Below are 22,207 nucleotides of genomic sequence, written 5' to 3' on the forward strand. Positions count from 1 at the left end.
GCTCGATTGACTGGACAGGCAAGTCGAATGACGCGCAGTATCCAGATTAGCTGCGCTAGCCATTTCAGATACAGAAAGACTAGTCTCGCACTATTCACAGATTACAGGCCTTGGGGATCGAAAAGGTTGGCCTTTCATTCTGTCATAGATCTTGCAAGAGCTATTCAGTACCTAATTGCAAGAAAACTTGTCAGAATTCTCCCATCGACTGCCCGTCTAGTAACGCTATTCCTTCACACAAGTGATCACCGATCTTTCCTTCCCTTCCTCCAGGAGAGAATTTTCAAGTGTGTTGATTCTATAAGCAGGCTAGGTCTAGGTGAATAAGAAATTTTTAACGCCTGCGCTAGCGAAGGCAAGTTCGGATGTCTGTCCCCGGCGTTTTTCCATGACTTACGGGACTGTGCGAGGGAGTTAGACTCTGCACTAGATCATCTCGGTGCCCAATGTGACAAGGACCCCCAGGATCCGGACGCGTTTGGACATGAGCGGCAAGAGTCACCTGCGGTGCAGGACGAGTGAGATCCTGGGGATTACGTCGTATCGGACGCGCCAGGACGAAGCATGTAGAGTACCTACCTTGTTTACAGGGCTGGATATGGTGCTGAGCATGACTGTTGGGTTCTTGTAAGATTAATTTCGGTTGTTGTTGTTGTTGTATTGCTTAATGCCACATGGCATCCTTGGGCGTGGGCCCAAGGCTCCTGACCTCCCTAGGGGTATAGGGGCGTGCTAAGCTAGTAGGTGTATTTATCTACCTATCTATCTAAATAGATATAGTACATATTTTTACCATTCTAGAAGGTAATTCTAGCATGAGTAGGGGCCTTCTTCTTCCTATCAGGGGGGGGCTATTGTCCCTGCATTATCCTGATATGTGGCCGCTGCTATAGGGTAATCTCTATTAGGGACTGCCAGGGCTATCCTAGATATCTTCAGGTACTGGGCCCTTATTTATATACAAGAGTATGGGGTAAGACTAGTTAGTCTAGAAAGAAGGACTTAATATAGTAGGAATAAAAGAAAGAATTAGGGAGTATAGATATTAATTTAATATTTACTAGAAAAGAAAGAGGAAAGATTATAGGGCTCTAGATCTTATATTTTACTCCACCCTAGGTTAGTTTCTAGCCTAAGGTATCTTAATCTTAGGCTAGCTCTAAATTAGTTTAGTATAGGTATATATTCTTATAAAATCCTATAATAGTTAGGAATATAGTAAAATTTTTAAATATTAATTACTTTAAATACTTAATTATCTTATACTTAGTTATTAAGGGCTATAGTAATTATTAGGGTTACTAGATAAAGAGTTACTTACTATAATAGTAAAGGACTAGATACTTAGGACTCTTATTCCTACTATAGAAGTATATAAGCTAGGCATTCTTATACTAGAAATACTTATAGTACTAGCTAAAGTCCCTATATAAGGACCTAATTACTAGCTAGTAATAGAAATTTGGGTACTTAAGATATAATTTTAAGAATAGGGCTATTTTATATACTCTTACTCTATTTATTAGCTATTACTAGTACTAGCTTAATAGCTTTAGAGATACTTTTACTTACTAGTTAGCCTATACCTTTTAGTAAAGTTAATAGCTTATTATTCTAATCTTGCTAGTAGTAGACATAGCCTCTAGGGAGCCTTATTTTAGGCCCCTAGCCTTAAAGAAAGCCCTTTAATTAACTAGTTAGTCTACTCTCTTATTACCTTTAATCTCTTTATAGCCTAGGGCCCAGCAGAGCTCTACCCTATATTTTCTAACTAGATAGTATAGTACCTGGAAGGCCTAGTAGGAGGAGATTATAGCCTCCCTCTTACTATATTATATTATTAAGGTACTATCTATATATAGCTAGTAATAACTAGTATTAGGTAATACCCTAATAGCTACCTCTAAGCTCTAGAGAGCTCCTATAAACTCTATATTAAATATATATAATTATAGATTAATAATTACTCTATTATAAATAATCTTCCTATATCTATTATATACTATATATCTATAGCCTATATAATATTAGCCCTAGTAACTTCTTTTAAATTTATTATTAAAGATAACTATATTTCCTACTAGTAGTATTCCTTATTATATTTTAAAGGCCTCTATTACCTTTTTCTTTTCTTTCCCCTCTATAGGATCTACCATGCATCCTAGGGTATAATATAGTTAATTTAAGATTAGTTAAAAAATAATTAGGAGGAGGGCCCTTATTATCTAGAGCTTAATCTTTAGTCTCTAAAGTAAGCCCACCCTATAACCTCTTTATATATATAGGGGCTTGATCCTTTTAACTAGGAGGTTATTCTTATTTACTAGTTAGAGATAAAGTATAAAGTATAAGTATGCTTCTTTTAGGGCTACTATTATAGATAGTAGGCTAGTATTTTTAAAAAGAGTTACTATTAGTATAGTCCTATAAACTAGAAAAATCTCCTTAATAACTAGAGCTAGAATCTTCTCTAGTATATTTATATACTAGCTTAAATAGATACTAATCTTTATATTCTAAGTATATTATTCTAATTTTATATAACCCCTATACTATACTTCCATGCTATAAAGTATACTAAATAAAATATAGATAATAACTATCTTTTATAATAAGACTACTAGCAGGCTATAGACTATCCTTACTAAATCTTATATATATTATACTATTATTCTTACTTTAATAGCCCTCTCTATAATATATCTTCTCTAGAAGAGCTACCTATTAAAGTAGATCCTTAACTATTTAAGTACTAGTTACTTCTACTCTAGTATCTCTATAATAGACTATACTATTAGATAATTACTAATTCTTAGAATAAGTACCTCCTGTCAGGGGGCAGAGTCGGATTCAGATATTCATTGACTAGGAGCTAACCAGACAGAACAGCAGAACAGTAGGTGTCAGGTAATAAACAGGACGTAGCTCGAAGAGCTATAACAGGATCAAGGATAATATGGCTTAAATATAGGAATAAGGGTGGACAGTTAAGGCAGAATCTAACTAGATAGGTACTATAGCTTCGTGCCATGATAGTACTCCCCTTCTTAGGATTAAGCTCTATTAAGACTAGGGAGGAATTAGCTAGGATTTCTTAAGATAATAAAGATAGTAATTATTTACTAGTTAGTAGGTATTCTCTAGATACTTAGCAGGCTCTTTAGTTAGCTTATTATATCTAATTTACTTAATAGTATATTATAGCTTAGATTTACTATAGCCTTAATAAACCTATTAGAAATTAAGGACTTCCTTAACTTCTTATTCTTCTAATCCTTCTACTTTAATAAGTAATAGTAGATTAGGGTATTAACTAGGTAGAGAATTATTAGTAGCAGGGTAGAGTAAAAATATATTAAATATAGGATAAATTCTTATACTTTTAGATAATTTAAGTTTATAAGCATGCAGGCTAATAATCCTCTTAATATAATATAGTCTAAAGTTCTTCTAGTCTAACTTTTTTTATAAGTAGAGTATTTAAATATTATAAGTATTTAGCTAGACTTCTTACTTTATAGTATAGTAATATATAGGTTACCTTTAATAATTAGCTTATATTTTATAATAAGCTTAAGTAGACAGGATCTTAATATAGATAAACTTATAAATCTTATATATAATATTAATAAACTTCTTAGTATCTTTTTTAGCAAGATAAATAATAGAGTAATTTAGTTTAAATCCTAATATTAGGTAAAATCTATAATTAGCTATAAATAGTAATACTCTTATAGACTTAGAGTAAATAAAGTTAGTAGTAAACTTAATTATTAATAGTTATTTAGACTAATTATCTTATAAATATAATATATATACTTGCAAGTATTATTCTAAGATAGTATTAATATATTTAATTTAATTATTAATCTTAGAGTAATAAATAATAAATAATAGGTTATAAATCTTTAGACAGGATATTAAGTATTTTTAGAAAATAATAATAAACTAGACTTTATAATCTAATATAATTATTTTAGGGATACTATAAAGCTTCTAAATATACTTAAGATATAGATTAGCTATTTCTTTAATATTAATTATCCTAGTATAGGAGAGGAAGTACTTTATCTTTATTAGATAGTTAATTATAACTAGGATAGTATTATAGCTATTATTTAGTAGTAAATATATAATAAAGTCTATACTTATATCTTACTAGGCATGTTTAGAAATTAATAAAAGCCTTAATATTTCTTACTTTACTTCTTAAAAAGGGATAATTTAGTAATAAAAATAATAATTCTAGATTTATTAATTAATATACTTATAAATCCCGGGCTAGAAATATTTATATAATATTAATTTATATATCTTAATTCTTCTAGAATATCTAGTAATAGGATTTTTATAATAAAGTCTTAATATTTTAGCTTTTATCTTATTATAATTAAATATATAAAATTAATCTTAGTATCTTAGGTATAGACTAGTATATCTATAGTTAGCTAGTATAATATTAGGGTATTTTAGTAGACTATCCTTTAGGATATTTAGAATAGACTAGAGCTTCTTATCTTATAGATAAGCTCTATTAAATAGTAGTTATAATATTAATAATAAAAAGATTAATTTATTAGTAATAGGTTATTTAGTAAAGTATACTTAATATTAGCTATTAATATTTAATCTTAGATTAGTAATAGTCTCAGGTAGCAGATTTTTAGATTTTAGAATAGTCTAGCTCTAGTAAAGAAATTATTTATCCCCCTCCTTAAATAGATCCTCTAACCTTCTAATTAGTATATCAGGCTTAGTACCTAACTTCCTAGGATAATAATATATTTAGAAGTTAAATCTTAATAGAAATTTAAACTAGTAAGCTTATTAATAATTTAATAGCTTAATTAATATAAAATATTCTAGATTCTAGTAATCTATAATAACTTTTATAGATAATAAAATCTTTTCTAATTTAAGATATTATTCTTTAAAATAATAAATAATAACTAATAATTCTTTATTATAAATCTTATAATTATATTCTATTATAGAATATTTCTTAAAGAAAAATATAATAGAATATAATATATCTTTATTATTATATTATAATAATACTCTAGTAGATATATAATTAGAGATATTAATTTCTAGAATTATATTTTTTAACTAGTTAAAAAATTTTAATATTAGGATATTTATAAAAGTAGCTTTTAATTATTTAAATACTTCTTAATAGGCAGGTATCTAGTTAAAGTTAATATCTTTTTTAATTAGATTAACTAATAGTCTAATAATTTTTAAAAAATTATAGATAAATTAGTAGTAAAAGTTCCTAAAACTAATAAAGGCTTGAATATTAGTTAGATAGGTTAGTATTTCCTACTTAATAATTATTTTTACTTTATTAAAATCTATTTAGAAGCTATCTTTACTTATAATTAGTTCTAGGAACTTTATCTCGCATATAAAGAATTTATATTTACTAAATTTAGTATAAAGTCCTACTACTTATAGGTATTTTAATACTTATTAGATATAATAAATATATTTAATATAAGTTTAACTATAAATTAGAATATTATTTAAATATATAATATAAAAGATATCTAGATAATTATATAGGGCTTTATTAATAAATCTCTAGAATAATACTAGGGCTCTAGTAAGCCTAAATAATATTACTAAGGATTTAAATAAGCCTAACTAAGTTTAAAAAATAATAAAATATTCTTATCCTTTCTTAATTTATAGATTATTAAAAGTAAAAATAATATTAATTTTTAAGAAATATTTTATTCCTTTTAGATTATTTAATATCTCTTTTATTAATAGTAATAAATAATAATCTTTTATAATAATTATATTCAGAGCTTAATAATCTATATAAAATTATAAGTCTCCTCTAGATTTCTTTATAAATAGAATAAGAAATATAATAAGAAAGAAATTAGAGTAAATAAAATCTTTTTTTAGATTTTCTTTAATCTATTCTTTTAAAACTTTTAATTTATCTTAGGACATGCTATACAGGCTCCTAAAAAGTAGGATTTTTCTAGGTAATAATTTAATCTTATAATTATTAAATTAGTAGGGTAGCAGGTACTTAGCCTCCTTTAATAAGAATATATTATAAAATTTAATAAATTTAGGAGGTAGTTACTCTTATAGCTTAGATTTAATAATAGTAATAGGGTTTAGAGTAGCTTTAATATTAGTAATAGTAATAATAAATATCTAGTATCTATAGTAGGTATATATAGCATAGGCAGTAATTAAGACTCTAATAATATCTTAGTTCTTTAGAGATTCAGGATAAGGGTTAAGATATTAGGAAGAAGCTTTTAGTAATATATTATATAATATTAAAATCTTTATAAGCTTTAGAGGTATATTATAGTACTTTCTATAATAGGAGCTTTTAAATAAAATAGTATAATTAATAAATCTAATTTAAGAATTATAAATCTTTAATTAAGGCAAGCTAAGAATAATAAGAAAGTATATAAATTAAGTTATAAGAAAAGTAATATCCTTTTTAATATAATTATAGATTCTTTAGATTAAATAAATAAAATAAGTAATATTACTAGACTCTACTAAAATACTATTAAATCTCTTTAGTAAGATAAAATTCCTTAATAATAGTATTTCTAATTAATTATCTATAATCTAATTATAGTTTATAAAATATTTACCCTTAACTCTAGAGTTAATTATAATAAAGATTAGTAAAGTCTTATTAAAGATTTCTAGATTAATAAGTAAAATTATTAGTTTAGATTAGTAACTTTCCTCCTTTACTATTATTCTAGCTATTACAGCCTTTAATAGGTAGAGAGAGTACTAGGGGTATTCCTAATTATAGCTTAGGTTAGGGATACTCTATTTTCTAATTTAGGAGATATAGGGTATTTAGCAGGCAGGGTTCTAGTTAATAAAGGATATAGGTCTAGTTTAGTAGTAGATATAAAAATATAGCTAATTAGTCTTTAGTTAGGATACAAGTAGTTACTTACTAGATAATTAGTACTACTATAGTAATAACATAGGTATTAAGTTTAATAATCAAGACAATAAGTAGTAAACAGGTCTATTAGGTCTTTAGTAGGAGTAGCAGCAATAATAGAATTAATAGGGACTACAGGAATTTAGGCAGCAGGAGTTAGCTTTAAAATAGGTTAGGAAGGCTAGAAATTCTTTATAGATAGGGGTAGAGTAGTACTTATATAATAATAATAGTAATTTTCTAGATTTTATAAGTAATTAATAAAATTATAATATTATAATAGGACCTTAAAGTATATTAATATCTCTTAAAATTTTTAGTTAATAGCCTATTTTAGAATTATAGATAAGATATTTTTATTTATATTTTCTTTTAATATAAGGTATTAAAATTTAGTAAAAAAAATACTAAATTTATAATAAGTTTATTAAAGATAGAATAGATTAGTATAAGTATTAACTTCTAGATTTAGATTTTTAAAAGCTTTCTCTAAAATTTCTAAAATCTTAATATAATTACTTAATTTATAGATTTTATTTTAAATATATAGTAAGATTTAGGTATATAGGGTTCCTTTAAGATAACTAGTTATATAAATTATTCTATTATTTAGGATTAAAAAATAGTCAAGATTTATAGTTATTTTCTAGTAGATTTAAAAAATAAAGTATCTTAAATTACTTTATTAGCTATTAAACTTATCAGGGTTAGGAAGTTATTTAGAAATTTAGGTAGTAGAAATAGATATAGTAAGAATAATAGTAGTAATAGAGGGGGTAATAATATTAATATCTCTTTTAAAAGGAGATAGTAATTAAAAAAGCATGCTATTCTAAGTAAGTACTTTAAATAGCTCTTATTAAGTTTTTTTAGCTTATATCTTCTAGTACTTGATTATACTATTTTTCTATTAAATATAATTAAGAAGATTAGTAATAGTAGAATATAAGATAAATAGTTTATAAAGTTCTTCTATAATAGTAATAAAGAACTAGTATATCTTAGTAATATATTATTTTAATTTATTAGGGGTATTATACAGGAGGGTTTCCATACCTTTAGATAGTATAGGTAGTAAGGTAGGCATGATAATAGTAATTAACTCCCAGTAGAGAGAAGCTACATAATATCAGGGGGTAGAGTTAGATTCAGATATTTATTAACTAGGAACTAACTAGATAGAACAGCAGAACAGTAGGTATCAGGTAATAGACAGGACATAGCTTGAAGAACTATAACAGGATTAAGAACAATATGGCTTAAATACAGGAATAAGGGCAGACAGTCAAGGCAGAATCTAACTAGATAGGTACTACAGCTTCGCGCCGTGACACCTCCCTATATTATTTCCTTATAATATAGATTATCTCTAGCTTTTCTAGTATAAAAGCTACCTTATTCTAGTTACTCTAGGCTAGTACTCCCTAAATATCTACCTTTAGGTGCCTATAGTTATCCTCTAGTATCTAAGTAGCATAACTTAGGTAGAGATTATTAGTATATTTAAAATAGAGGGTTATATCTTGTAGGAGTAGTTTTATTATATAAAATAGAAAGAGAACTAAAGATAAAGGTAAGCCCTATAATATCTTATAAAATACTAGATTTACTCCTATTAATATTACCTCTAGTTAGATCCTAGTAAGCCTACTAGTTAGGAAGCTATTAATAAGGGTAACTAGGGCCTAGAGTTACCCCTACTTTATTATTTATCTTAGTAATCTATACTATAGGAGAGTATTAAAGGCCTTTAATATATTTATTATAACTATAGTTACTTTCTTATTCTAAGTAAGGGCTATTTTTATATTATATATATAGACTATAACTAGGTCTATAGTAAAGTATTAGGAAAGTATACTATATTATTATAGGCTTAGGACCCTATATATAAGTACTATATATATAATTTTCTAGGCTATTATCCTTTCTAAGCCTTTACTAATTATTAATAGTAAGATAATTAATCTCTAAGATTTAAGAAATATTCTATCTTATTTACTTATTTTAAAAAGTATAATTACCTCTATAATCTTTTATAATATAGGAAAGTAGTTTAGCTATAAATACTTATTATATAATTTATATATTATCTTATCTATAAATTTTTAGCAGGCTTTTAAAATTTATATTATAACTATATTTTTTCTAGAAAAGATACTACTTACCCTAATTATATTTTTTTTAATCTCCTTCTCTAATATTCTCTCTTTCTAAGAGAGGTACTTATTTCTAGTCTAGTAAGTTTCTACTATAAAGTTAAACTCTAGATTATCTATTAAGTTAAATTATCTAAAAATAGCCTACTAGAGGATTTTAGTCTTCTCCTAGGTATTCTTAATTATATAGCTATTTATCTAGAGGAGTAGTATCTTTATCCTAGGTTCTAATTTATACTAGGCTATAATCTAATAGAATTTCTTATTACTACTAACCCTATTAATAATACCTGCCTAATATTAATATTTAGCTTTCTAAATTATATTCTAGAAGTATTTCCTCCCTTCTAGGCTTAACTCTACTAGCTACCTGCTATAGGAGTCTACACACTCTACTATTTACTAGGGGGTGGCCTTCTAGTCTAGGTTAAAGAGTTTCCTAACTATCTTAATAACTTCCTAGAGTATCTCCCCTAGGTCCCTTATATACTAGTCTAATACTAGTCTGTCTAGTAGGCTTTCTAGATTTAGGAGACCTGTTATCCTATTTTATACTAGTCCTGCTAGTTATTTTAGGTCCCTATCTAGGATCTAGAGTTATTACCTTTCTAGGGATATAGGCTTGTACCCTAGAATTATAGTAATCTATATCTAATAGTCTAAGCTATAATATAGGTCTAGGTAGACCTCCATGCATGTAAAGGCTATATTAGAGAAGGTTAGGTCTAGAATATATCCTATTATATAAGTAGCTACTCCTAACTTCTCTATATATCCTATTTTATTATTAACTATTTATTATATAAGCTCCCCTCCCTTATAGAGATTCTATACTTCTAGTTTAAAGATATTATATATAATATTAAAGTTACTCCTTATAATATAGTTAGGAATAAGAATTAATATTACTATATAGTCTACTACCTTATATATAGTAGGTTCTTAATATATATTTAGTACCTAGATATTATTTACTATTATTTAGAGCAAGTTCTAGCTCTTAATTAGTTTATATTATTCTACTCTCAGGCCTGGGTCCTAATATATATATATAAGTATCCTAGATTATTCCTTTATCTATCTTTCTAGGTCCCTCTAGCTATTAACTAAGAAGTAATAATTAAATATTAGATAATTCTATATCTTGGTTCCTAGGCCTGTCTATAGTTCTTATATATAGATTATAGTATAGCCCTACTTATAAGCTAGCTATAAGATTATAATATAATTTAATATTAATCTACTAATATTAGTCTAGTAGATTAAGAAATTCTACTAATACTAGGTCTATTTTATATAGTTCCTACTATATCTTATCCTAGGTCTCCCTAATATTAGATATTAAATAATTTATTAATATTAGTCTCTGTCCCTAGAATCCACACACTTACTATTTACTTAAGGCTTAGAAAGATATAGAGGCTCTAGATAAAGAGCTCTTTTAAATTTATATTATCTATATATATAATAGCCTAGGCTAAGTACTATCCTATAATTTAAAAGCCTTCTATATTTATATCTAATTATAGGGGCGCTTCTACTACATACTTATAAAAATTTAGAGATTAGGCCTTACTTATCTTTATATATAGCTATACTATTATTACTATCTAGTTATAGGTATTCTAGAAGGTGCATATCTTATAGTATCTAATATATATTAGGTCCTATTTAAATAGTTTAATAAGAGAATTATTAACCTTATATAGGATTATAGGGTAGCTCTTATATCCTGCCTTAAATAATCTAAAGTAGTTAATATAGTAGAGAGGGTTACTATAATTTAGTCCTATAGGCCTGGCATGGTCCTTAGTTAGTATACTATACTAGATATAATAAGGCTATCTTATATATCTTAGAAAGTAATAGTATTCTTAATATCTTAAGTTATATTACTTTATAGGGGCCTGCTTCTTAATAAATTAAGATTACTAGTTATTATTAAATAGGGTAAAGTTCTTAGCAGGTATTAAAAAGGAGATTATCTAAATTATATACCTTATCTATATATTTAGCTTATATCTTAACAGGTAGTAGTTAACTAGCTTTATATCTATTTATACTAATATCTTATCTACTATTAGTATACCTATCTCTAGATATATACTATTATAGAATACTATTATACTAAATACCCCAGGCATTATATAATTATATTACTTTTATAAAATATAGATATTAATTATATCTAGTACTTTCTTTATAATATTTATTACCTTCTTTATTACTAGAAGGTCCCAGGTAATAAGATTACTTAAGATAATTATTTATCTAGTCCTAGTTAGATTAATCTTAAATATTATATTAATAGTTATAAGTCCTAGAATATACTTTACTAGAGCTTAGTATATTATATAGGTTTTAAAATATATAAGAAGGAGCCTCCCTAGTAGGGTAATTAAGATCTTATAGTTATTCCTAATATTTATTAATATAGTTAACTTATTCCAGGCTAATCTTATTATAGTAGTAGGGCTAGTCCTACTTAAATTAGGTATAGGCTACCTAGTATTATATATTCTAGCTAGTATAGGTCCTCCCCCTGAATTTTTTGGGATCTATATGGTCCCCTAGGCTATAGACTTACTAGAGGTCTTGTCTAAGATTACTAATATTATTATTATAGGCTAACTATATATATATATAAGTATATAGTTATTTATAGTAGTATATTCTTTAATAATAATAAACTAGATAAATTTATTATAAATTATTATTATATAGGCCCTCTTATCCTAACTCTTTTAGGTATTAACTAGCTTGTCTATTATAATAGCTAGCTTAACTAGTATCTTATAATATGTCTTTACCTAGTATTCCTCTTTATTAAGATAACCCTAAAGAATTCTCGCGGTAGAGCCTAAATTAGTAGTTAAGGTGCTGGTACCTTTATAGACTAGGAGAGATATATAATTTAATAAGATATTTTTTTCTTTATATCTTTTAGTAATATATAAGTTTAAGGGGGATAGAGGTTCTTATAGTTATATAAAATTAGTTATATTAATACCTCTAAATAAGTAGTTGGGGGTCAGTACCTCTATCTTAGCTTGCCATGTATTAAAATATGGTTGGAGGAGGGGGGGAGGGGTAGAATATGTAATAGTAGGTTAGAAATATATATATTAGTTGGTTTTATAGTAATTTGGGCCCTTATTCAAAGGTACCCCTGGGTTGCTGAGTGTTGTAAAGGTGAAATGGTGAGATTAATTTCAGTTGCGTAGTGATTAGATTATTTATGTTGGAAAAGCAAAGTAGGTCGCGAGAGGAAAATATACTGGGAAAAGAAAAAGCAATCGATAATAACCCATCATTCATTACCCTCGATATAAATAGAGGCATTTGCTATACTGTATTACGAGGAGGGATATTATCCACACATGAAAAAGAAAAAAAAAAAAAATGAAGAAAACCAGTAAATGCAGGCCTTAGCATGAGTTAACAGGATTTGACCGAGATGGAACAGAAATGTACAGAGCGAGCCCCCCCCCCCCCCCCCCTATTGACTATTTGTTCGAACTTTCTGACCCCAGATTCAAGCAATTGTGGCGACTGTGCTCATCACCATCATCAACGGTGGCCAGGGATGGCTACTTCGTCGAATGGCGTTCGATTCCATCGAGACATAAGACTCAGCCACTTAGATGGCAACGGCAACAACAACGGCAGCAAGAGCACCGGCAGCATAGCTGAAACGCTCCTTGTTGGCAGCGCCAGTGAAGGAGGAAGAAGCTGCAGAAGAGGTAGAGCTGCCAGTGGGGGTGCTAGTAGGGTTGGAAGAGCCAGAGGCGCTAGAGCTGCCGGTGGGGATAACAGGAGAAGAGCTGGTGGTAGCGGTAGTGGTAGCACTTCCGGTAGTGCTCGTGGCGGTCTCGCTTTCAGTGGTAGCGGTTCCAGAGGCAGAGGCTGTGGAGGTGGAGGTGGAGCAGCCAGAGTCAGAAGCACCCTTGTAGGCATCAATACCCTTCTGGATACCAGCGGTGATGCCAGAGGAGAGTTCCTCAGCAATGCTGGAGAGAGCAGAGGGGACCTTAGCGGACAGGACCTTGGCGAGATTAGAGGCAGCAGTGTACTGGTCGTTGAGGGAAGTGAGGACCTGGCCGGCGGCGCAGGCAGCCTCAAACTTGGACTTCTTGTCGATGAGGTCAGAGACGACACCCTTGATCTGAGTGGTCAGGTCCTGGACGGGGCTGGTCAGGGCCAGGGCATCAGCGTTGGTAAGGTCAGCACCGCTCTTGATGGTGGCGACACCAGAGTTGGTGACGGTGATAACAGCATCAGAGGCGGACTGAACGGCAGAGGGGTCACCACCGCTATAGGCGGAAACAGCGGAGGCGAGATCAGAGACCTTGGCACTGATGGCAGCAAGCACGCTGGTGGGCGAGCTGTCACGCTCAATGAGAGAGGGCTCGCGAGCAACCTTGGTAGGGGTGGCCAGGGCAGCGGAGGCGAGGCCGAGAGCGAACAAAGCAGTGAACTTCATGGTGCCGGTGGATCGATGGTTGTTGATTATTATATATTAAATGTGTGGCTGTATATAAAGGGGGTTTGTAAACGAGTGTCCGGGACCGAAGCTTGTTAACGAAAGGACCAGCTGTACTGACTGAGAGATGAAGAAGAGGAATAACCTGGAGATACCCCGACTATATAACCACAAAGGCAGCCCTGGAAAATAGCTCACATGCACTAACTGGGGCCGAGGCGAGCTCAAATCAGGGGAAGCAAAAGCTGGCTTATGTTATTATTAGCATCTCATGTATTTGGTATCGGCCCTGATCAAGCGTTAGTGTGTTGTTGGAATCTTTGATGCTCCGCTATAGACGGGACTAGGATCCTAGCCTAGGGGAGGGATGATTCACTGTCACGATGCTTGTCATCCCATTCATATTCTATCAAGGTACTACATAGTATGCCTTGCGTCCAATGATCTGTGCGTTGGTCCAAATTGCACCCTCGACATTGGAGAAATGCATGTTTCTCTCGTACTCCGTATGTTCATCCCAGCATTTGTCCAAGCTACGCGTCCGCGATCTGCGTAGAGGGAATACGTACTCGCTCAAGAGCCAAGACAAACTAGCCCTAATTTATAAACAGGAAGTATTCATTGGCTGGGGTTAAGCCAGTGACAACACCACAGTCACCATCATCAGAAGCAAGAAGGACCAGCCTCGAAAGATATTTGACGGTGCAATCAAATTGCAGGCAGGCCAATCAATGTAACATCATCCTGCTTTTCCCGGGCCGCCCCCGGATTCTCATTTGTTCTTTCTTGGCTGGGGGTGAAGGAAGTCGTTTCTACATAGTACTCTGTAAGTTGTCGTTGGGCTCCACCACAGGGAAGCCGGAGTGAGACAACTGGAGAAGACACGGCATTTGGAAGGTTGCGAATGGAGAGAGACCTTGGATACCCCGCAGCCAAGGGGAAATAGTGCTGTACCAGGCTCATCTGGACCCCAGTCCACCACCGCGAATCATACAAGGGTTGAGCTAGTCGTCGCCGTCGACCACGGGGGCAAAAGTACGCTTGCTCCTGGCTGCTGCCGCCTCAATTTTTCTTTTTTTTTTTTTTGATTTTATAAGCAATCCTTTGGTTTGTGCTTGGACCTTCGTGCTACCACCTCGGAAGGAAAGTTCCAAACTGGGAAATGCGCCTGACATTCAGCCTTCACTTGTCTCCTGGATGGACTCACCTCCGGGTGAGTTTTATAGACACGATCTGATCCGTCTTTGCCCTCTCTGGTCCTTGGCAAAGAACATCTGCCCTGCTTAGCCTACAGAACTACTAATCCGTGCTGGAGCCCACATGGTGAGAGTCAAGGTTGCTCTTCCAAGGTTCTCACGCACGAGTCTCACCAGCAAAGAAGCCGAATTAGCTCGCTGTACTCCGTAGCCAAGATACGAAGCCGTCCGAGCGTTTTTTAGTTTGCTTGCACATTATTGTTGGTAAGAGAAGACTAATCTCCGTCCCTCGACAATCTCGCGGGCTCTTCCGCACCATCTCCAAAACCACGCGGGAAATCACTCATTTCGTGTCAGGAATTTATTCTAAATACGAAGTATACCAAGGGCGCATTATTAGCCAGCTGCCAGCCAACGATCTTTGCCTGGTGTGAAAAGCCTCAGAAGACGGCGGGTGCCGATCTGTACCTGACAGGAAATTGATGCTCGGATGTCCCACTTGAGGGGCCTGGACGGCATACAGAGTAGTAGTAATGTGAACTCCGGCCACGTCTAGCGCAGCCTTTCCGGATCAGGGGCAATTTTTTATTGGCAAAAAGGGTGAGTCTGGGGGTGTGGGAATGGAGACCGGGGGCTGAAGGGAAACGTTAATGAATAGCTCCTCGTACATCCAATTAATCCCACTCGTTCAGGGCTAATAGCGGGGTTTATTAGTCCAATTAAGATGCGTTATATGCACAAGTTATTGTTTACGGAGAACCCACTCGCTGCTCATGACCCTCTGGCTTTTGTTCTGTGTACCCCCATTGTGTAGCAATGGCATTTTTCTGTGAATTCAATAGCAGAGAATTTCTGAGGCCACTCAAGCTGAAACTCAGGCGTACTCATCTCCTTCGATCTTCAATAAAGATGCCAAGTAGATATAACCGGCCGGGGCCTGGAAAGGCCGATTGAATTCACATTTCAAAGATATCAGATTCCCAGATTACTTTCACATGATATGGCATCATCAAGGGCTCCTTTAATATTCGAGATGGCATCATTTCCTTCCTGACATCCTTGTTCCTCCTGACGTAGTGTTTATAGTGTTAATCGGCCTTTGGGGTCAATCAATCATGAGTTATTCCTGCATGTTTTATCACCCCTCCAACAGCTAACTACAGAGTGTACAAAGTGCGAGATATTGGTCTAGACTATCTGCCATTGGTAGTGTTTCAAGCTTAAGAGCCCTTTTGGGTATCTGTCGCGAGATTGGCCTCAGGGGTAGCTGCTTTAGGGCAAAGGGCTAACGCCTCTCCACGAACGACTGCGACTTCCATCGCGACATCAAGGTGATCATCGCGAGAAAATGATTCCTATGTAGGTAGGATGACGACCCTTGACAGGGGACTCGTCATCCAAATCTTAATGATGCGCAAGCACCTCGCATTCAAGACTAGGTAGGAAGTACATTGTCTGCGCCGTACCCTGGTAGGCGCTTATGCGTCTGAACTTGAAGACACCAGTTCGTTCTCGATCCTTACTCAGTCTTATCAAGAGCTGCACCCATTTTCACCGTGTCCAGAGGTATTCCATGCCCCCAGGGTCTCGGAAAATGTTATGCTTTCAACATTTCTCACTTTCCCATTACCGGCCTCAATGAGCATCATGTTGTTGAAGATGCAGAGTACTTTTTCAACAACCCCCCTGCTTACTCTCTGGGAGTGATTGAAATGGTACTTTCAACTAATGAGCCTAGCCATCATAGGAATTGCTTACAAGTGTTCAGACATAGCTAGTTAATTAACTATTACCAGGTAACACTCTTAGCTCTGTTCCCCTTACAGCTCTGGGATACACATCAACGGCCAATATTATATATGTACAGTACATGTTCTACGTCATCGCATCAGTCAACGATTAACTACCATCAAGAATCCAATCCCATTTTCCAGATGAGCAGGCTAAGTGCTCCATCAATGGCATCCGCCACGGCTTAATACGAGATTGAATAGAACGAATGACAAACGCGGGCGTACATACAGCAGGTCCTTCGTACGATTGATATGCTGCCGACACGAGCGACACCCACTCCTTTGAAGATCCAGAAACGATGACGCCTCAAAGCGCCAAACCCTATCATTCCTCATGTGTTTCCGCGTCCAGATGTACAACAAATACAAGTTTACAAGTTGGTTTCTTTATGAAGAGCAGCGGGCATGATCCCGGCGCCTGAAAGCGATAGTCAAGGGTGAGTTGGCTCCGTCTGGATCGGAATTGAGCAGTCGCTTTCTTCTCGGCGTATGGCGTCAAGATGCCAATCAAGAACATGGTTCCTGGGTTTCTTCAGCTCTGTATATTAGCGCGTAGAGAATACGACTACTGCCTCAATGTAGAAGACGAGGATACGCCTAAATACCTGCCTGGTGGCTCTACTTGACTCTCTGGCCATGATTCCAATTAGAGGATTCCAGTCAGAAATATCGAGGGTTCCTGCGTACAAAGTACCGGCAATCACGAACGTCCTTGCGATGCCGTTATGAACAACCTATCAGTCTCTGAATAGTGCCACTATCCACTATCGACGAGGGGCTTTACTTTGGGAGACTACATAGTATGAACAGGGGGAAGTTGACTCAGATTTGACGGTCTGGACATTGGTTGACAATTCATTTACTCATTTCATTCCTACAATGTTATCGGGCCATACAGACTTGTGGATGGCCAAGAAGAATACCAACTTAACTGCTTGCCCGTTCTAGCTCACGATATGCGTAAAAGGTCTTCAGCTCCGACGCTGTGAGAACCTTCTCCAAAAAGGCCGTGGGCAGCAGCCCTGGCGTACCGGTGCTACTGCCAGCAGCATTTATCTCTCCGTCTTTGTCACCACAGATGGCAGACTGGAAAAAGCTCGCCATCGACTCGGCTAGCATGTAGACCTCGCCCAGCTTCTCCAAAACCTTCATACACTGGTAGAACGATCGAAAGGCGTTCCCCCACAGATCGGGGCTGTCTGACCGGATGTTCATGATATGCGTTGCAAGTACGGGCATGAGGAGCCCCACCGTCGTGGTCGGAAGGCAATGCACAAGATCCAGCTCATGCAACCCCTCCGCGACAACTGCCATAGACTGGGTTATCTTTTGAATGCCGCGTTCTGGCGGACTTGCCTGTTCATGCCAGGGGTGGTATTCTTGGGTTCCCAGCCGCTGCCGGTGAAGGGCGCCCGATGCTGCCAGAAAAATCATTTCTAACCACGCACGATATGCGAAGAGGGACCGGTCGCCCTCGGACAGAACGGGCGATTCCGGGGCCTGGTACTGAATATCTGAGGGCAGGTTGGCTTGCCAGTTCTCGAGGGCCTGGATATAGTATGTGAACACCGACGGTGAGCAACCGGATGCGTTTGAGATGGGGGAAATAAGGCCGCTGATGGTGGTGCAAAGCTTGCATTTCTCAATAAACATTTGCGCGAGTTGCTGTTGTTTACCTACCCCTCGAAGCACCTCGCAGTTTCCTAGCATTCTCAGCACATGTGGCGGATGTCGCTGAATATTGAAATCGGCCATTGAGGGTGGCGGCACGGTGAAGTCTTCGTCCTTGATCACTACCGCCCGTCGGAGGTTGAGGGCGACTAGGCGATCAAGGGTATACATGCACCACCAGATGCGCTTCCAGAGACCCTTGGATGCGGTTTCTGACGCCCATTCGGATCGGTCATAGAAAGCGATTGATCCCGCAAGGGAAAGGGCTATCTCTAGCCAGTATCTGAAATCTTTGGGGTCCTCTGGTGTCTCGTGCCAGTATGTCATTAACAGAACGGATTGGATCAGAATGACCCGGTCTCGCTCCACATCAAAGTCGTATAGCACCTGCGTACGTGTGTGAGAGAAAAGACCTAGCCAGCAGTAGGGATATACTCACCCTCGCTTTTCGGAAAAATTCCTGGCGTGCGGCTTTTCGGGACGTGTATCCAGCGCGATGGATGTGTTTGGGGTCTATGGAGGCGGTACTTGAGAACATGACAGCATGGAATAATAGGAGACTAATGCGGGATTCCCCATTATTGTTGGCGATAGCTTCCAGGAGTATCGAAAGGTCGAGGACAGGTAGATAGGGATGTACATGTAGGGCGAATGTCTTGAGGAGTTCGTTCCGCAGGGTTTCGTCTGGCAGTGAAAAGGCGCCCTTTGTTGCCAGGAACTGGAGGTCTTCGTCGGGGAGATTTGGTGGAAGCTTCTGGATAAAGGAGGGGAGGAGTGTATTAAAGGTCGGTTGGGGAGTCAAGTCCGGCAGACCTGGGACAGGATGACCGAGCAGGTCATGGGCCACAGATTTATAATGATCGAGCGGTTGCATCCAGTGGATAGGAGGAGATGCTGCATCGCCTGCGAGTTGAATGGAGGCCTCGGGGGTGTGAGATTCCGGGGTATCTAGCACTATTAGCCATCCTGAACTATAGAATAGTTGTTTCACCTTTTCTCTACGTACGAATCAGGTCCTCCCGAGGCGAGCCATCTAGCCCATCACCATTGGCCTCCGCACTAGGCTCTGGGGGACATTTGATATGATAGTCGCGACATGTCAAACAAGGTATTTCTTCCAGTAAATCGCAGCAGATATGACGCGAAAGACAGTAACCACACCCAACTGAGAGTGGATACATGGTGCACACAGTCTAATAACCCCTTAAGGCTGATCTCGCCAACTGCACAGGGTAGGGTGCTATTCGATTCTTCCGTGAATGTGAAACCGAGCTGGGCTGGGATCAAGGCAACCTGGCCGTCAGATGCTTTTTTCATCGACAAACGACAGCGTTAGAAAGACAATTCGCTGCATTACCGATGACCGACTTCGACCGCGGCCCCCCCTAGGCCGGAATACGGACTTTGAATTCAAGCTACCCAATAGCAGGAGAGAGTGCGTGCCTGTACAACGTCTATAGCCATTCACAGCGCCAGATTTCGAGAAATAGCGGTCTAAGAGCGGATCCGTCCAGCATTCAATCTATTAAGTATTAACCATTGCATGGAGATAGTACCAGCGCCCCGCATTTCCCCGGCTGGAGACAAGAGATATGTATCTGCCTGTCATCGGATCCGGTCCGTGGCCTGTGGCTTGAAATTTATCAGGTTACCGTCCATTTCGAACGGATTCGCGCAATGTACTACTACAGCTTTGATTTTAGCAGTGGAATCTGCTGGCCAGAGCGCGCCACTTATGTACTACTCTTTTGAATGGGAACAGGTCAAAGATATCGGAGCGACAATATCGGACCGCAGTCTTGATGTCCCCTCTAATCTCGCAGGTCACCCTTGCCCTACTGTACTGCATATCATGGAGGTACTCGGTCCGAAGGTCCCGCGGCAACGTCGTATAAAATAATGGTAAATTTAGAAGACCAGCGTGATCAATGCTGGCCAAAGAGAATATGCTTAAATCCGTATTCGTTTAGTGATTTCTACTTGACCCAGGTCTCTTGTCCGGTCACGCTTCACGAATCCTCGGACCGCTGATACTGAAACAGATAATCGGAAAATGATCAATCATATATGATCTGAGAGACCCCTGTTTTTGGATGCTCCAAGGCCCATAAATCTGACACTCTACATAGCAAGATACTCAAGATAAAGATGCGACGACCTCCGGGCAACGAAACTACGAATCCACCTCACTGCTCGTGATCCATGCCACCACCATACTCCAGGTTCCTCCTGAAAAATAAAACTCGGGACTCAGAAGCATAGCCATAGCTTAATGAGACCCCAGCAGCTCCACTTTGTCGGCCCCAGGCATGGGATTCGTCCCTGAACGCTCCCTTAAGTGGAAACCTTGGAGGCGAGGAAGGATGCAGCATTGCCCGCATCAAGGCCATAAGTCAAGTGAGCGGCAGTGATGACAAGCGTGCCATCGCAGACCAGATCACCTATGGCACAGTAGACCTTAGTCTGGCCTGCTGGGTAGTTGGGGATCTTGCCCCCATCCTGCAAATTCCGGGTGAAGCCGAAAAGAGCAACGCCCTTGACCTTGGCCCTGAGATCCGCGGGGAGCGCCTGGATAGCGTTATCCATGACGGCAGATCCTTGACTATTTTGTGACTGTTAGCCTCCGAGACGAAGAAGCAAGCAAGCAATCAAGCAAGCGATATGCAGAGGACGGGTAGAGCGCGTACCTGTATCCACCGGCCACGATCTGGGTATTCGGGCATTTGGTGTTGGCCATGTTGAACATGTCAGTTGCGGCATTGATCGACGCTTGGTCGGTATTCTGGGGAAGGAAGTTGGGAGTCAGGCCAGCTGTGTAGGCACCTCCAACACCCTGACAGGCGACGTCGCCCCCGAGCTTAGCCTTCAGATTGGAGCAGACTCCAGGGCCAACAATGTAACCCTAATCCCGGTTAGCTCTCTCCCACTTATTGATGGGCACGAGGACAATACGCACCAGATTGCCCGTCTCGGTGGAACCACGGGCGAAAATAAAGGTCACGCCTTTACACACCCCATTCTCCAGGTCGTTGGCACTGGTCGACTGGCGGCGCTGGATATCGGTTGCAGGCACCGGGCTTGCAATAGCCAGGCCAGCCAGGCCAGCAACGAGAAGAGTACGAAGATTCATTTTGAAAGAGTGGGCAAAGAAAGTTGGTAGGAATGTCTCCTGGAGATGAAGTGAGGCAATTGGGTTATTCTGCCTTCTGTTGTTCTGAAGTGAGGGAATATCTCGATTCTTGCCTGGACTTCACGGCCCTATTTATACCCTCTCCATCTCCCCTAGTCTGCTTCTCAAGTGCTTTTTCCATGCCCAACGGCTAATGATGATGGTGACTACCGACCCTAGGAAGTACAAGGATGGCTAAAACGCAATGCGTCCCTAACCCCTTGACTATTTTGTGAGTTGGGAGAGTGCAGAATTTACACCTCTCTCCGGATGTCTCAGGGAATGCCATATTCCTGTTGGCTGAAGACGAAAAAGAAATTGGCTAAGCCTCATGCAGGGGCCAAAGGTACATTGGGCCCTGAATTATGAATATTATGGGGAACAAATAGATTCGTGATTGGGTCTCTCGGTATTGGATGGTTTGTTGTGCTTGGAACAAGTAGACATGTATAGATAGTACAGTGCCGAAGCTAGGAAATGCCGATATTGAGGGCAAGGATCCGCGGCCGGTGCTGGAGACAAAAGCAAACGCAATGGCACTTTATCGGAAACTAATATGGGCCCTATGAAACAAGATTCTGCAGAACAACGGACATTTTTCCACCTCTTGTCTAACTTGTTCTCGTCTTGGCTGCTGAGATTGGGAATAGCCTCGGCCTTTCCTATATCGGGAGTAACAATGCCAGTCGCAACCCCGGATGATCATATACCGAACGATGCAAGGCGAGGGATCCTCATATCCCGAAATTCCAGGTATCCTAGTCGGCGTCAGGTGTCCCTCCACATG

General features: G+C 37.0%; 3 protein-coding genes across 3 annotated transcripts; all 3 read right to left on the bottom strand.

Moving 5' to 3' along the window:
- Positions 1-12,748: 12,748 nt before the first annotated feature.
- On the bottom strand, positions 12,749-13,591 carry P175DRAFT_0533328 (cell wall mannoprotein 1 family protein; the record flags this gene model as incomplete). The annotated part of the gene is made up of 1 exon (XM_040900045.1): positions 12,749-13,591. One exon carries the CDS (start codon positions 13,589-13,591, stop codon positions 12,749-12,751), a length of 843 nt encoding a protein of 280 aa, XP_040751723.1.
- Positions 13,592-17,507: 3,916 nt separating this feature from the next.
- P175DRAFT_0439429 (fungal specific transcription factor domain-containing protein) lies at positions 17,508-19,125 on the bottom strand (the record flags this gene model as incomplete). The annotated part of the gene is made up of 2 exons (XM_040893962.1): positions 17,508-18,638; positions 18,691-19,125. The coding sequence occupies 2 exons, from the start codon at positions 19,123-19,125 to the stop codon at positions 17,508-17,510; spliced, it is 1,566 nt and encodes a 521-aa protein (XP_040751724.1).
- Positions 19,126-20,585: 1,460 nt separating this feature from the next.
- P175DRAFT_0438940 (cutinase family protein) lies at positions 20,586-21,381 on the bottom strand (the record flags this gene model as incomplete). Its single annotated transcript, XM_040893933.1, has 3 exons — positions 20,586-20,853; positions 20,939-21,153; positions 21,208-21,381. 3 exons carry the CDS (start codon positions 21,379-21,381, stop codon positions 20,586-20,588), a joined length of 657 nt encoding a protein of 218 aa, XP_040751725.1.
- Positions 21,382-22,207: the final 826 nt, after the last annotated feature.

The sequence above is a fragment of the Aspergillus ochraceoroseus genome (genome assembly GCF_002846915.1).
Source record: "Aspergillus ochraceoroseus IBT 24754 chromosome Unknown P175scaffold_5, whole genome shotgun sequence".
NCBI classification, from domain to species: domain Eukaryota; kingdom Fungi; phylum Ascomycota; class Eurotiomycetes; order Eurotiales; family Aspergillaceae; genus Aspergillus; species Aspergillus ochraceoroseus.